This window comes from Pararge aegeria, chromosome 15, assembly GCF_905163445.1.
Source record: "Pararge aegeria chromosome 15, ilParAegt1.1, whole genome shotgun sequence".
Taxonomy (NCBI): domain Eukaryota; kingdom Metazoa; phylum Arthropoda; class Insecta; order Lepidoptera; family Nymphalidae; genus Pararge; species Pararge aegeria.
The window spans coordinates 14,744,116-14,761,416 of NC_053194.1; the positions used below are offsets into that span (position 1 = coordinate 14,744,116).

General features: G+C 36.4%; 1 protein-coding gene across 2 annotated transcripts in view; it reads right to left on the minus strand.

Annotated features, from left to right (window-relative positions):
- Positions 1-8,072: 8,072 nt before the first annotated feature.
- LOC120629764 (delta-1-pyrroline-5-carboxylate synthase) overlaps positions 8,073-17,301 on the minus strand; it is a 30,476-nt gene continuing 21,247 nt past the window's right edge. Inside the window, exons 2-10 of one of the 2 annotated variants that reach the window (XM_039898792.1) lie at positions 17,063-17,236; positions 15,796-15,939; positions 14,749-14,856; positions 13,669-13,839; positions 12,924-13,112; positions 12,377-12,569; positions 10,408-11,412; positions 9,806-9,943; positions 8,073-9,120 (exon numbers count right to left, since the gene is read on the minus strand). In XM_039898792.1, coding sequence (XP_039754726.1) covers positions 8,999-9,120; positions 9,806-9,943; positions 10,408-11,412; positions 12,377-12,569; positions 12,924-13,112; positions 13,669-13,839; positions 14,749-14,856; positions 15,796-15,939; positions 17,063-17,236 — 2,244 coding nt within the window. In that variant the 3' untranslated portion in view covers positions 8,073-8,998. The remainder of the gene's footprint in view (positions 9,121-9,805; positions 9,944-10,407; positions 11,413-12,376; positions 12,570-12,923; positions 13,113-13,668; positions 13,840-14,748; positions 14,857-15,795; positions 15,940-17,062; positions 17,237-17,301) is intronic. The other variant, XM_039898793.1, reaches the window with a different exon arrangement.

Here is a 17,301-nt window from a genome sequence, read left to right on the forward strand (position 1 = left end):
TTCCGGAAACCACACCCTTCGGACCAGAACACAGCACTACTCCTGTGCTTGCTGATTAAACACAAATACAGAAGAAACTTAAAAAAAAATAAAAAAAATAGAGCGTGCAAAGGCGGTCTTACCACTAAAGCGATCTCTTCCAAACAACCTTTGACGTTAGGAAAAAAAAAACGACAAACGGGTTGGTGCAGCAATTTGAGTATAAATATATATATATATATATATATATATATATATATATATATATATATATATATATATATATATATAAACAAAATAATTTTAATAAACTACTTACACATAAATTCTAATACTACATATATATTATACATAATATATATGTAGTATTAGAATTAGATATAGAAATATGTATATACTTATATATATTATACATAATATATATAAGTATATACATATTTAAGCAATATACTACATACTATAATATTACATAGATAAGAAATGGTTTTCCAAACGCTTCTTGAATACATTTAGGGATTGAGCCTTACGTATGTGTAGTCGTGTACAAATAAAGAATAAGTACTACAAATAAATATCGACGAATCCTCGCGTTTCAATGGCATATATAACTTCTTTTTATTAGGTACGGAATTTATTTATAAGCAATGCCTGCAGGTGACTTCCCATAACACAATATAACTTTGTTTGGAAATCACGTGCGAAAAGGCAAGTGATACTTCTTTAAATAAAGGTAACATGAAATTTATGGCTACTTTAAATCAACCGTAACAGAGTTGTCATCGCGGGGGTCTTATAAAAACTACTATTCTCTAGAACATTAGTTTTAGGTGTCTCTTAAAGTTTAGTCTAAGCAATGTAAAATTCGGCGTCTAGCAGAATCAGACCCGGGACTTTTCGATAACCATTGCGCCAAAGAGGTTGACTGACGGTAGAAACAAAAGATTAACATACCTTCGCATTTATATCTAATATTAGTGTGGAACCCACAAGCCATGGTAAACCATGTGCATACCATGACCGTGGTTGATCTACAATTGATGTTTCAGCTACCAGCGAAGCTTGCATCGTAGTAGAGGTAATTAGAATCCGTTCGATCCGTGTTTTAATCAGGAAGCAATCCGCACACTCGCATTAGAGGTATGTCTGTTGGTTTTACGGTGATTGATGGATTCCGGATGTCTGCAAGCCCCGCGAGATGAACCCGGATACGGCAATTAGGCATAGCTATTTGGTTAGCGAAGTGTGGCATTATTTATTACTAGTTCGCCGCGTTCTTCCGCGTTCATTACGGTTTTTTTACATATCCTTGGGAACTAGACTTATATCCTATAATAAAAAGTAGCCTATGTCACTCTTTAGCTTTTCTTGTAACTCTTTGCCAGAAATCAAGTTGATTAATTAGGACGCAAATGCAGGACAAACAAGCAAGCAAACAAACATTACAATCTCACACATCGTGTAACTGAATTACGAAATACTGTTACAGGGTGCATAAGTATATTTCAAATGGAATCACCCTGTAAACATTTGAAATAAAATACAGCATATTTATTTTTTCACGTGTATAAATACCAACCCTCTTGAAAATAAAAGACCGACCCGTGCATAGTACCTACGCTGCGCGACGCGTACCTAATAAAGTGGCAGGAGTCACTTGACTTTAATTTTGCATGTGATGTTAGGGCTGTATCTGATTTCTTTCAGTGTAAACTATGGCAATGGTTTTCTCAAAGATTATTATCTTTTTTGGTTTCACATAAGTCTCAGAGACAGTAAATAATGTACCTCTGAAGCCTGTGTTTGTACCCTAAATGTTTTTGAGTGTCTGGTTGTTTATCTGTATATTATAAGTATTTATGTAAAAATATTCATTAAATTATTCATTAGTCATCTTAGTACCAATAACATTAACTACGCTAACTTATAGGCTCACACCTTGATCTTGAGTTTTCAACCAACTACTCAGGAAAACCAATGCAGCAGTCCAAACAAGGTGGCTTACAAATCCTAACACAAGTCAGACCAGCTATATCAGCTCAGCATAGGATCATTGCACTTTTTTCGCAAAAAAATACATCTGTTTGTTAAATTACCCTGTTAAAGCACAAAAATGAGAATTATTTGAATTGCGTAACTCCATCCATTTCATTAAATTCGGATACAAAAAAGCCTACGCAAAATCGTACGATGATATCAAATCGAGTTTCTCTTGATTAAACTCTGAAAAACGATTGTACTTACGATACTGCGCAGCCTGAATGCTAATTCGATAAAAGGTTCGCTTGCGAGCTAAGTTTGATGTAAAAAATCTCAAGTGTACAGACAGACGAATTGATATAGAAAAACCTTTATATCTACCATGATAAGTGACAAAGTATATTCACAATATTATTATTCTCTTTAATACAAAACAAGAGCAACACAGAAATAGAGTTAATCGCATCGTTTGTTGTAATGTACATTAGAATTATTCAATACAACTCTTTGCAGAGTCTCAAACATCAATTTCACATAATTGCTTTTATTAAAATTTACTAGTAACACTTTAAACACTTACGCTTCACGGGCGGCTCGGGTGAAAATTAGAGCGTAAGAGAACGCTTGACATTAGCTGTCAGTTGTAAATCCAATTGTCCGATGTGGATGTTAAAGTATATATTGAACGTATACTACAATATTATAGCCTAGCTAGGCTGTTATCCTAGTATTTAGGACTGCAGCCTCACTTTTTTACCCGTATAACGGGTAAACTGGATTGTGCTGATAGTTTTTTTTTCGGATTCGGTGTAGCTTATTTACCCTAATGATTTTAACAGCGTAACGCGGGCTTGTTGGCGTGCCTCGGAATGAGGCTATATAAGGAAGAGTTTGAACCCTAGGCCTCGTAGAAGCGTGGGGATCGTCGGTCTGAGGGCGCCCCATGTGAAGCCGAACCTCGGCTCAGGCAACAATTGGAGTGAGGTGTTTCGGACAGTGTTTACGCCACGCCTCCGAGGCCGTGGTGTGAGCCCACGTCCGGATGACGGCAGAAGTCGGTGGCCTCGTCTTCGCCGGCGTTTGGGCTGATAGTGGGTTGATAAGGATGATATATGTGCAGCTATCATTTAGTTCGTGATGATTTTGTGTTTGGGTTCGTAATACCAAACAACTTATAAAATTTTTAGAACATTTGGTCCAATAGTAGATATAAATTACTTATCCATAAGATTGAACAACACATAACAAGATAAAACAAAAGAACAATATATTAGATTAAAAAGATTGCTTGCAGCAATAAGGCTGCCTTTGCATATCTACATTGTGTACTGTATACTCCATACTCCTTTTTTTCCTGTATTTATACGTGCAATAAAGTGTTTCTTCTTAAGATTGAACATATCTCCCATATAAGATTATAAATAAATAATTGGCTTGTAAAATAAGGATCTATAACTGATTTACCAATTGTAAAAAAATATTTAGGATTAAGAAAACTAAAAAGAAATCGAAACAGGTTTTGTTTACTAGTTAAATATATATAGCACCACTAACCCAGTATGGTCTCAAGATTACTAGCAAACAATATATATTTTAAGAAACAAAAACAAAAAAAAAATTTTACGAATACTAATCAGCAAGTACAAAGCATTTGCATTCCTGGAACTTTGGCTGTTTCCGCGACACTTAACAGTTTGCGAAATATATAGTTTGTATTTTGTGTACTCGAGTTTCCTTGTTTACAGGAAACGAACTAAACTTTTCACTTGACTGAAGTATCATAGAGAGAAGTAATAAGTAAGCTTATTTATTTTTAACTATTTTTAAGAAAGAAGGAGGTTATGGAATACGATGTTGTCCGTTCGTTGGTTCTCTAACAAATTACTACCAATTTATTTACGTACAAATGCTGTAGCCTTAGTACCTATAAGATAGGTACTTTAACTCTAGACATAGCTGTTGTGCTATTGAGTCAGGGATCACTAGACATGTGGACTCATTTTAAAGACACGAAATTAATAAAATGGATCACTTAATCCTTGCATTACTTTTTTATCTTTTCAACTTCATCTACTCCTTTGACGAAAAAATGAAAGAATGAATACACTTTTCATGTACACCAACGAAAAAAGTAGACAAGTTACAGATATATACACATACTAGAACAAAAGGGTATAATAATGGGGGCCTTATCGCGTTAAAGGAAAAAACATAGTGAAAACATGTACCTTAGTATATTTTATATTTGTTTGTACACGTGTTGTTTTCCCCTCTGCATTACACGAGCATAATAACTATAACTCCCCATATTTACTGTCTTCGATCAATATTAGTCATTCGTCGAGAAGTGTCCACATTTCGCGAGAGGAAAAACATTTTCACCACGAATTAGGCGCAAATTATAAAAAAAAACAAAAACAGGAAACTAGCGAAAGGTCAACTGATGTAGAGTGATGAGCCCCTCCTATAAGCTATTGCAGCACCAGAAGAACCACCCACGCGTCGCCGGCTTTTGTTTGACCGAAGATTTTTTTTATCGCAAACGATAGTTATGAGGGAACTATATGTATTTCAGGGGTGATGGAAGATGGTCCAATCATTTGCAAATGCGTGGCAGTAATGATCTGCTATAACAAATAGTAGGTAGAAGAAAAGGCAGCCAAATAGTGTGGATGAAATTTATTCTTAGGGTATCAGGCTCGGTTAAGGAAAAGGGATGGAATATACAAAGGAATTAAGTATTAGAAGATATTTTCAACAGCTGACCAACATAAATGAAAAACAAAACTCGGACATCTTTTCTGATAGGTATGGAACTGCATATCTAGTTCAGTACCAAATGTACCTGCAAATGTTAAATTTAACTTATGGCCGCTATAACTAACAAATAAGAACTTTGAAGAAAGAAGATAAACGAAGTTAGACTTTAATTAACATAATATGCAGTTTCCTCCGCCTGGATGATTAAATAAACGAGATATTTATCTCCTAGCGCAGGAAGTTTAATCCTGTTAGAGTAAAATGATAAATTTCTCTCACGTCTACTGGAATAGATGTTGATTTGCTCCCATTAGGGGATCCTATATTCCAGTCTCTCAGATGCAGTTGCATTCCCTTCACAGAGGCTACAAAACTGGGCAACACCAAAACATAATTAGTTATCTGTGTAAGATGATTTATGTTAAATCTATGCATCTGTCTCTGACGGGTCAACTTGATCAAGTGAATCTTGAATCTGTAAGTTTAAGACAATAAATGTCCTGTGGTTTAACGACTTGTTTTCTTAAATAGTTGTAATAAAACAACAAACGTTAAACGTTTTTTATCCACGTTTCCGATACGTGCCGCTAAGACGTGGAGCGCCCTCCCGGCAACTGTGTTTCCTGCCACGTATAATTTGGGTACCTTCATGGCTAGAGTGAATAAGCTTCTTCTAGGCAAGCGTGCTCCAACCTAGACCTCATCATTGCTTTCTAACGGGCATGATTGTCATCAAGCGCTGGCCTATCGTTAATTCAAAAAAAAACAACAACATAAAAATATATAATTTTTTTCATATGAAACTTTAATTAACAAACGTTAAACTTCTTTTATTCACGTTATTGATACGCTCCGCTATAATGTGGAACGCCCTCCCGGCAACTGTGTTTCCTGCCACGTATAATTTGGGTATCTTCAAGGCTAGAGTGAATAGGCTTCTTCTAGGCAAGCGTGCTGCAACCTATAACTCATCATTGCTTTCTAACGGGCACTATTGTCGTCAAGCGCTGGCTTATTGTTAATAAAAAAAATTATTAAAAAATATATATATAATTTTATTCATATGAATACACTACTATTATATTGGAATTGTTAAAAATATAGCTTTTACGTACTTAAGTAGGTATAGAAATGATCGGAAGTGCTTTGCTGCTGTCGGTTGAAGAGCATCGAGCTTTATATAAGTAAATATAATTAATGAATGAATATACTTTTATTGCACACCACAAAGAGTACATAAACAAGAAAAGTATAACAAAACATATACCTTTTATTTTATGTGAATATATAAATATATTTTATAAGTCAGTAAACTGAGACTGTTGGATACAATTATTATTATATTTTAAACTTTCAAAGACGGGCACCCATCCATTTACTGACTTGGGTCAAATTTACTTAACCAGCGCTATCGACTAATATGTTTTTTTTATAGGGATTTATAAGTATTGTACTAGGCGAGGCAGCCCATAACGGTTATAGGTAATTGACAATGTTTACTGAGGGTTAATATATACCTGTGTTTTTTTTTTAAGGCAAGAGCGAGATATATCTGGCTCAGGTTTTAAACTTAACAGACAGTTCAGTTCTCTGCCTTATCTACTATTGTTATATGTGAACAAATAAATTTTCATTTCATAAATACGAATATATATATATGGGTCGTGTCGTGGTATATTTATTATTTTTTATATATAATGGGCTATATACAATCAAACTATGGCCACAGCTAATCGATTGATAAATTAATTATTCACATCGCTGGGAAGCTAGATACGGTTAGATAAGTAAATATTCACCACATTTAGGATGGACGTAACCGTTCATATTGAGGTTAAGCTAGGGGTTAACGGGTTAGTATGATGATACGCCGTGCATATCGGCCGTACCTTACCCAATTATCACAATTAGTAAGAGGCTTTTACGTCCGTTAATCGCAGGGGCTGTGTCCATTTAGATACTCAAATCCAATTTTGGAATTTTGCATGGGTTTGGAATAAAAAGTTATATCAACACCCTTCCAAAATAGAAATTGAAATCGGCGTCTCTTTTATTATGTACTAGCGTACCCAGCCCGCTTCGCCGGGCTAGATTTTTCTTTATTTTATTTAAACAATAAACTTACATCATTAAATTTTTAATTTAAGTCTCATAATATATTAAATAATTTTTTTCTCTCCGTATTCATTCTCTTCTATTCTCTTCTCGAGCGGGTGAAGAGCATTATCTACACCCATGTACACCCAACAATAGAATATCATAATAAAAAATAAAAGCTGTATTTGACAGTTTGACAGTTCAAAAATAGGAGTGCTCCGATCGTCACCAAACTTTACAGGATTACTCGCCAGGTCAATACGGAGATTCCCTGAAAGTTTCATTGAAATCGGTCTAGCCGTTTCGGAGCCTATACGAAACATACCCACACACTTCCTTTTTATATATATATATATATATATATATATATATATATATATATATATATATATATATATATATATAGATTAGTTTTTGCCCGTGTGGTCGTATATTACGATTTTTACAAATCCATTGGGAACCGTTTGTTTTTCTGGAATAATGAGCGTATGATATTCTCCGTCCTTTCAACTAACTATATATATATATATTTTTTTATTATTCAAATTAAATTGTAGCAAACATTTGTGAGGATGGCGAGTTCGCAAGTATATATCTATTGTATGAATATTTAACAACTGTTTACATTGAGACATCCTTTATAAAACAGTGTTATTTTTACATTTCCTTAAAATATATGTTTTTTTTCATATAAGCATTGCAAAATGGGTGGGAGATCTTCAAATATTTTGGGTAATATGTATTTATAATTCCTTTTTCCGTACGTTTTATTCCTCTACAAGTTAGCTCTTGGCTGCAATCTCGTCTGGTGGTAAGTGGTGATGCAGTCTAAGTTGGTAGCGGGCTAATCTGTTAAGAAGTATGATAGTCATAACGCAAATCGGTTTCTACGCGACATTGCACCGGAACACTGAATATAGCGTTATGTCTTTGTCGGTATACGAGTATATGCCAAAAGTCAAGGTTTTGCGCATAATCACCGCGCTGGGTAGACGGGTTAATGATGGCAAAAAATGGTAATAGCAGCACAGCGCTGGACGCTTCTGCCCGTTCTCCGTTTTATTCCTTCAGTTCCCTCGTGTGGAGAGAAAGGATGTGACTAATGTATTTGGATCTGCCGTCACCACTGGCACCGTCTTAATTTTCATAAAAACAAACATAAGTAACGTTTAAATAATTTGTTTATTGTATAACATATAAAAACTAAACATTTACTAAACTTAAGTTTACATTATTGTAATTGGAAACGCAATATTGAAATAAATGTACCAAGCATAATTATAGCAAATTATAGTAAGGTAAATAATTTATTATAATTTTATCGCAATGTCCATAATCTCTTGTTTTTGACGCTTTACTTTCTGTGACTTGTACCTTTTTACACAATTTTGGTTTTAAATTACGTCAAAATCAACGTTTAAAAAATGCCCTTTCGTATTACGTAATTTAAATTTTGAAACATTTAAGTTGGTTTCGAACCATTTGTAAAATGGACTTAATCTTTTTAAAAAGATAATTTATGCCACATTGGTACAAGAACCCATAAAATCTAATTCATTATTATAAAAGGTGATTTTATTATTATACTTAATTCTTATTCTATTACCGATGGCGATAAAAACAAAATTATGCTTCGTTCTTGGACTTTATTTACAACATTTTTATTTGCAACTAGGGGACACGGCTGACGTCTTCTTGCCCGGTAAAGCAGCGCCACCTACCGGGTCCAATTTTGTTTTAAAAACATCCAGGAACTTATTGAAAAACAAACACAAAATTTCATCTTAATCAGTTCAGCTGTGGAAATGGGCGACAAACACACATACAAGAATTATGTATATTACTGTCGTTTTAGTATTTTTCTCACCGTTTAAACCTTCCCTAGACTTCCGCAAGTATTTCTCACAAATTTATAGTCGCTTATTTGATAAAAAAAATTGCACATTCAGTATTTAAAATCAGCCGCTTTATTTCTTTTTCGTAAACATAATTTAATGCTGTTTAGCCTAATGGTATATGTATGTTTTGTTTTGTTTCTCTATAATAATATCATCCCATTATATTTTATCAAAGCGTATTTTCATTCGATTAGAGTTCATTAACGCTTAAATTTCATTTCGAACAAAACTTTTCCAAACTTCGACATTAAAAAGTTTTGAGTTCTGCAGAAAATTTTACCCCTAAGTCAATTAAGGGGTAAATTTTCGTGCACCCAGCTACGTTTTCCCTCGTTGAACTCGGCGGCGGTATGATCCGTCCCCTCGAGAATCCATTTCGTTGTTAAAAGTCCTTCAACACCGACTGGTCCTGAATATAAAAATAATGGTTTAGAGCATAAAAAAAAATTAGGCCAAACCAATACAGATACGATATGCGGTAAAACCAATTTGTAAAAATAAGGTAGGTAACTCCGATTGCTCTTGGGCGGTCTCTACATGTGAATGTCACGATTTTCCAGGTGCAGTGGTGAGTCCTACGGTCTGATAAGCAGACGGTCCCAGGTTGGATTGAGGCAATTTGGGAATTTATAATGTCTATGATCTGATTTGGAGAATTAACAGTCACAGCCTTTCTTGCAAATACATAAAAAAGATAATTGCCGGAATCAGTAAAGCACTACAATTAGCTGTAAGGCAGTATGATAGTAATACCCTCTAATCGGTTTCTACATGACATCGCACCGGAACAATAAATAAAAGTACCTAGTAACTAGCCACGGCCTCCCACCAGACCAAATCAGACTGTTTAATTTTTAATTCTGTATACTCCGAGGGATTTTGTCCCTTAATAATTGCAGAGGAATCATTAGATTTCTTACTTAGGGTCAATTTAAATAATACAATAATTTGGATATTTCTTGTAAATCATAACATGCTTTCGAGGTATGGCGAAATATTGCAAAATATCTCCTCCTAATACATATATAAAATAGAGATAAAATATAGGTATAATTCTCCTTATTCATTTTATAGAAAGCAGCTTTAGCATATACCTCTTGCGTGAATTCTAGCTGTAGATATTCCAACTTCCGCACCAAGGCCGAAGCGGAAACCATCAGCGAAGCGAGAAGAAACGTTATGAAATACGCATGCACTATCGACTGAGCTCAAAAACTGCTTCGCTGTCTGATCTGTAAAATAAAAAAAATTTGGTTTTATATGAGTGTTCAAAGATACTCAAACACTGGCTATGAAACAAGCAAGGTTTTCAAAACCTGATTGCCCATACTTAATATTATGATAATAACATTAATTTTATAAATGAGACAGAGTTTTTGTTTGTTTGCTTGTCCTTTACGCCCTAACTAAACAACCAATCAACTTGATTATTGGCGCAGAGTTAGTTTAAGTGACGGAAAGTAACAAAGGCTTATTTTATTCCAGGAACAGCTCCCACGGAATTGGTAAAAAATAACATAATAAACGAGACGAAGAATGCAGGCGCCAGCTAGTAAAAGAATAAAATGTAAATAAAATGTTGATGATTTGACCCCACTCCAGAACTTTTGCCTTTATAGGATTTGTCTTGGCGAAATCTTAACAGAGTGTCCATTCTGAGCACATGCTATAATATTAATTGGATAAATTTCCTTACCATTCTCAGTGACGATGACATCTGTGTGTGAGCTTCCGAACTTATGAATATGTTCTATCGCTGCATCCATATCACTTACAATTTCTATACAGCATTCCAGCGAACCGTATTCGTGTTTCATAGTTTTTGCGGGCGGTGGGCCAAACGTTAAGTGAGTAGAAAGCTTTGGACCAGCGTGTATCTTTACACCCTCCTGCTTGAGCATATTACAAATTTCGGTAAAAAGAGCACCATTCAAATGGTCTTCGTGTAATAGTAATGTTTCCATAGCGTTACAGGCTGCGGGATAGTCACATTTGGCATCTCTTACTATTTTCAATGCTTTGGCCTGATCCGCATCCTTGTCCAAATACACATGACAAATACCTTCAGCGTGTCCCAAAACAGGTATATGCTGAGATTGCTTCTGAATACTTCTTACTAAATCGGATGATCCTCGAGGGATTATTAGGTCGATATGTTTTTCCATAGCTAGTAAATCGCTAATTTCTTCTCTTGTAGAAACTAAGGATATAGCGTCCTGTGCACCAACTGATTGTAGCGATTCCTTCACAAGTTCCATTAGTGCCTTGTTTGAATAGGCTGCTTCCTTTCCACCTTTTAGAAGAAGGCCGTTAGCCGAAGCTATAGCTAAAGCGGCTACTTGCGGCAACGAATCTGGTCTCGATTCAAAAATAACGAGCAATACACCAATTGGAACCGTCACTTGCCTCAGCATTAAGTTATCCGCGAGTTTCGTTTTTCGCAAAAGCCTCCCCACGTTGTCATAACTAGAATCAGCTATTTGTTTCAAACCGATGGACAAAGTTTTTAACTTTCCTGCGCTGAGAGAAAGTCTGTTTAATAGTGGCTTTTCAAGACCACCTTTTGTCGCTTCTTCTAAATCCTTTGCGTTTGCTTCCAAGATTAGATCTTTTTTCTCTAATAGCAGATCAGCCAACGAATGAATGGCTGATGCTCTTTCACTGGGGGTTAGTTTTTGCAATACCCTACTACCGGAGCGAGCTAAAAAAAATAAAGTTAACAGTCGTATAATATAATAGCTCGTATAATTAATATTTTTGTAATTAAACTTCGTATTGAGAGTTCGTTACCTAAAGACAGTTGTAAAGATATTCTTGGCCAGGCAAGAAATTAAAAACATCACTTTTAAATGAAACATAATTTTAGGATAATATAAAAGACAGTAGGTACAAAAGAGAAAGTACATGCATATCTCTGCGCCGCCGAACAAGGAACAACTTGAGCTTTGATGAAATTCAAATATGCGGTCATATTTGCATTACTCAAATATGTCGGTTCACATTTTGCTTTTATAGAGATTATAGAGACGCTCAAGTTTGTGAAGTCGTTTCTTGGGTGTTGCTTAACTTTAGAGAACTCTTTCTAAAGATAAGCTTACACACAAATCTGCATCTAAAAAAGTAATTCGAAGTAACTAGTTTATCATACGAAGTAATCTCATATAAACAAATGAGTTCTAACTCAATCCAAAATCCCTAATATCTAAGCGTACGTAATCTGCGGAACATAATAGGTGTATAGAGTTTTGTATAATGCTCTCGAAAGCATGTCAATAAAATTTAAAATTCGAAATTCATTTATTTCAAATATTCTATCTTGTGAGAGATGAAGGAGCCAGATGCTTCCAAGCAACCTTGTCATTAAGAAGTTCATCAATTGTATAGTAACCTCGCTGTAATAAATGTGTTTCAACACATTCTTTAAACTTATGTATTGGTAGGTCCAAAATTACTTTAGGAATCATGTTATAAAAGTATATACTCAATCCCACAAATGACTTCTGCACCTTTCTCAGACGATATGCAGATGTCATCATGTGAACTGAGAAGTCTACCGATCCACACTTAACCAGCTCGGTGGACTTGGAACTTAACCTTCATTTTTTGGGCAGATGCACTTGCCGCTAATTAGTTGAAAATGATGATAGATATTCTACAGTTCTTACCATTCTCGGCAATAACATCAACAGAGGTGGTCGCGTTGCTAGGGCAATCTGTGAAGAAGGTACCAACTTTTCGTCCACTGATAATCGTTTTTATTGCTTTCTCTTGCATACCGTTACATATTACAACGCTGACTCCTCGAGCCATGGCCCATGTAGCGGCATTGACTTTGGAATCCATACCTCCTGTACCGACCTGTAAATATAATAGATACTATAATTAGCATGAAATATTTAAAAAAAAAAATGACAAAAAAAAATACTATTTATTTTCGAATACATATAAATATAATTGCACTATCCCGCTCTCTTGTAGCTGTTCCTTCTGCCAGAGGTTGCCTGTTATTTTGCTTGCAGCAATAAGGACGCAATTTTTGTTTTTTTGTCTATACTTTATTTTATATACATAAAAAAAACTATTCTTATTCTAAGAGGAGACCCGTGCCTCTTTTGTAGTGTTTTGAAGGTGTGCGTGCCCAGTGCCCAGCAGTGACGCCTTAACAAGTGGCTGAGTGTAAATAACTTATGTGTGATATATACTATTGAATACCTTTGATTTCTGTCCAAACTGCACCTGTCCTTTCTCCTTCGACGTGTACGTATGCATCATACGCGCTCCGTCCTCCCAGGGCGGCTTGTTGTAGATGCCGTCCACATCCGACATCATGATTAAGAGATCCGACTGGATTTCGGCGGCTAACAGAGCTGACAGACTGTCGTTGTCTTTTATACCAATACCCTAGATAGAAAATAAAATTTCATTGTAAGAACCGATCAGCTCGTATAAATCTGCGCCAATAAAGAATAGATTTGTAGATTTCGTACTATCCCTTTCGCACAATTCAAAAAGAAACCCGCTAAATATATCAATATTGCATACACAAAAACGCTTAAGGTATCAATATTGCATATACAAAAACCTACCAAAGGTCACCGGCAAACGAACTCTTTTTTACTGTATATAAATAAATATACTACGACAATACAGACATCGTTAACTAGCCCTAAAGTAAGCATAATATATAAGTATCACCAGTATATGTCAGCAGTATGTTTCCTGTAGCCTGTGGTATGTTCGATTAAAGAATGCATAAAGTATTTCCCTTGTTGGTATTATAAAGTATTTCCTTTCTTTCAACCCACTCAGCCAGTCTTCCAACAAGTTTTTCGTGCTGGAAGACTGGCGTTTCTAGCCGAGATTCTAGCTGACCGACACCGGTTGGCCTTATCTCCCAGGGAATCGGTCCTCCGTACTTTCGTGGACTGCCAATTGCCGTCTTTCTGAAGGCACTCACCTTCTTACCGGTTCCTGGCACAACTGTGTCGTCATGGATATACATGGGCGGGCTGACTGCGTCGTTCGTGTTCACTATGGGCACGATGTTCAGGGATATCAGCTCGGAGAGCGTGCAAAACAAATTCTTTCTTGTTTCCTCGTTGTAGAAGTCTGGCTTTGTTACTAAAACCTGAAATTAGTAAAATCTTATAAACACAGGTTTTCTAGTAGAAGAAGAGCTTTTGGTCGCAGAAACCGTCCAGGGAAGCATGTCGGTAGTACTTCCCCGGACGAGCTCTGTCACAAAAAACTCTGCTTCTACTTTTTTTGTGTTATTATGTGCAGTAATTGGACGTAGTGACGCGAAGAATTGTATTGCACGAGAATCTTGACATACCGTACATACAGGGTAAGCAGTAAGTGGCCGAATGAAGAAAACCTACAGTACGCGTTATAAACTTTTTATAACACGTACAATACCTACCGTTATATATCATCCGCCCGCTTAGTGCATACTCTGTATGCACGCCACTGCATATCATCCTACATATACGTTTACATATTGCACAATGCAAATGTTACTGGTGCACAAACGTACTATTCACACAAGTTACTGATTGGGGCATTCTATTTTGCACAAGCTTTCTGCGATGCCGATTATCGACTACCCGATCGATAGCAGCGACAAATTGCAACTCTTTGAATAGGAGTTTCAAAGCGATGGTTCGCAGGGACGGATTTCGTGTGAATAAATAATAAATAAATGTACTACGACGATACACAAATCGCCATCTAGCCCCAAAGTAAGCGTAGCTTGTGTTATGGGTACTAAGTTAGCTGGTAATTATAATACACACTTATAGTATACAGATAAACACCCAGACACTGAAAAACATCCATGTTCATCACACAAACATTTTCCAGTTGTGGGAATCGAACCCACGACCTTGGACTCCGAAAGCAGGGTCGATGCCCACTGCGCCACTCGGCCGTCGAATGGATCAATAAGTATCTCGCAGTCGCCACGAGGTACACGACATTTTGTTTTGAATAGCACTTCTATGTATATAATTCAATTTATGCGAAACAAATTATTTACCTGTGCGATTTTGACGTTGTATTGTGAAAACATAGCGTCGTACATTGCCATCAGCTCGGATTGACCGACTGCCGCTGCCGCCCGGGGGTCGAGGATGCTGCCCGCGTCCTGGAACAATAACATCGCATAATTTACCATAACATTGACCGAATTTAACATAACATCCGACAGATTTATCGACATCGACATCAATCCGGAAATTTGTTTTATCGAAAGCAGAGGATGAAAATAATTTCATCCTCTGTTTATGATTTCATAAACAGAGGATGAAATTATTGTTTGTCTATAAATGTTGAAAAGAATCGAATCCGGCATTTAAAATATAGATATCGTATAAAAAGCCAGCCATTTATTTAAGTGTCTACTTAAAAAGCTTGGTTGGAAGAAAACTCAATCCAGCAATTTCAATAAATGTAGTGTTGGGTATTGCTGCGGTGTTATTTATTACATTGCACCCCGAATAGAGCCGAACGACTTTTTGTTTTGGCAGTAAATTTGAGCAAGTGGAAGAAAAAGTTTTGTGAAAAAGTGGTACACTCAAAAAGTGTTTCTTTTTCGCACAAGTGCTTTAGTCTTTTTTTTAATTTCCTGTCATCCAAACTATAGATACATCCAGACTACCAGCACACCAGTTTGTATTCAACTATTTTATTAATTTTTTCATGTCATTAATTAACATTGAAATTATAATGTAATTATGTTCAAAAATTGCATAACTTTATTTAAAACGGCTCATATTAATAGTTCTCCAAAATACATTTTCAAGTTTATTACAATTATATAAGTATATTTACAGTTGGCTAAATTGGTAATATGTGAGAACGCAAGTTACAAGAACATTCAGAGAGACTGCTTGATTGTACTTCATCACTTAATCAGGCGATAGCTGCATACTCATCAAGTCAACGGTAATTCAATAATAGGTAATAACATTTTCTCGCAAATATATGAAAAAACATCGTTTAATAGACACGCGGAACCATAATTTTCAATACGTCATCTGTGTAATGTCATACTTTCCGCACTTGGATCATAATGTAATATTACCTCTCTTGTGTGGTCGCTGGGTGATAGCGTCTCTCTCATAGACAAGGACATGAGCAGCTCCTGGGTGAGCTTCTGCCTTCCGAACGCCACTGCTCCGCTGGTCACCATGATACACTCGCGTCCTTCGTGGTGGCATTCTGCAACCTGTCAAATTAATCTTTCATTTCCAAGACATGTAACTTTTTTTAAGAGTTCCATGCCCAAATAGACGTCACAGGACTATTACTTCTAACCCTCCTGTCTCCGTTCGTCCGTCCGGCTGTAAGTCAGCAGGTTGTATCTCATGAACCGTATTTTTATAGTTATAACTGACAAACCAAGCTGAGTGAAAATCAACGCATATAAACAAAGCTACACATCGCAGGGCATGGACCAAGTCCTACAACTGCCACCCTGTGTCCATCAAACTGAGGCGTAGGTGAAACCTCAATTACAACAAGACAATAGAGTTTAAATGTTCACAGGAATAAAATTTCTGGTTGTCACAGCGTATTTTGTATTATATAATAAATAAGTAATACTATTACTCTAAAAATATTCTTTTCACGATAAAGTTGTAGAATTAAAATTTTTCGTTATTAATAATACTTTATTATAAAGCTATTGTTAAGTCCCTTTTCCCCTTTTGATTTGTCCTGTCCATACAAATTATGGAGATTACGTAAAGCTTTCACGAACAAAGAACCTCTTAAAGACACACACGATATTCTGCCTTCGTTATCCAGCTACGGACCACCTTTTTAATGACCATCGGAATAGAGGTTTTTATAAAGGTGGTAAAAAGACACTACGCGGTCACCACTCTAGAAACAGTCTCATAATCATTATCCACAGCCTATAACAGTCCACTGCTGAACTAAAGGCCTCCCAAGGGGAGGGTTTGTCCAAAATCAATATGCTGGCCAGACGGGTTCATGATCGCAGTCAATGGTAGTAGTAGTAGCACAGAGGACGCTGCTGCCCATGCTCCGTTATAGGAACGTTCTACCCCAACCAATTCACCAGCTCTGCAAATGACATGCTCACAGACACTTCAGCTTTTTTTTTATTCCCCTACCATTTAGCCCTTGACTGCAATCTCACACCATTGGTAAGATTTTGATGATAGTCTAGCTAAGTTGGCAGCGGGCTAACCTGACAAAAGCATCCCACCAGCTTGCTAATTGCCATGCCAGCTTCCAGCTATGTCGGGGACTTTTGTTCTCCTTCGGGTTTCCTCGTCACTGGTTTTATTACTCAGAGAAACACCAACATATACGCTTCTTACCTGCTCAATGATAGATGCAAGTCGCCCTAACGCCAGTCCATTGCCATCTTCTCTAGTAATAACGGCGCTACCCAGCTTTACAACTAGTCTTCTGGCGTATTTCAACTGTGATCTATCAGAGAATGTCCTCTGCTTGCGTTCCGCAGCCAGCGTCCGCTTATCGACGTTCGTGCCCTAAAACAAATACACATTAAAAAACTGAAAGGTTTCTGGCAACAAAAAACTTGAGCACCATGAGA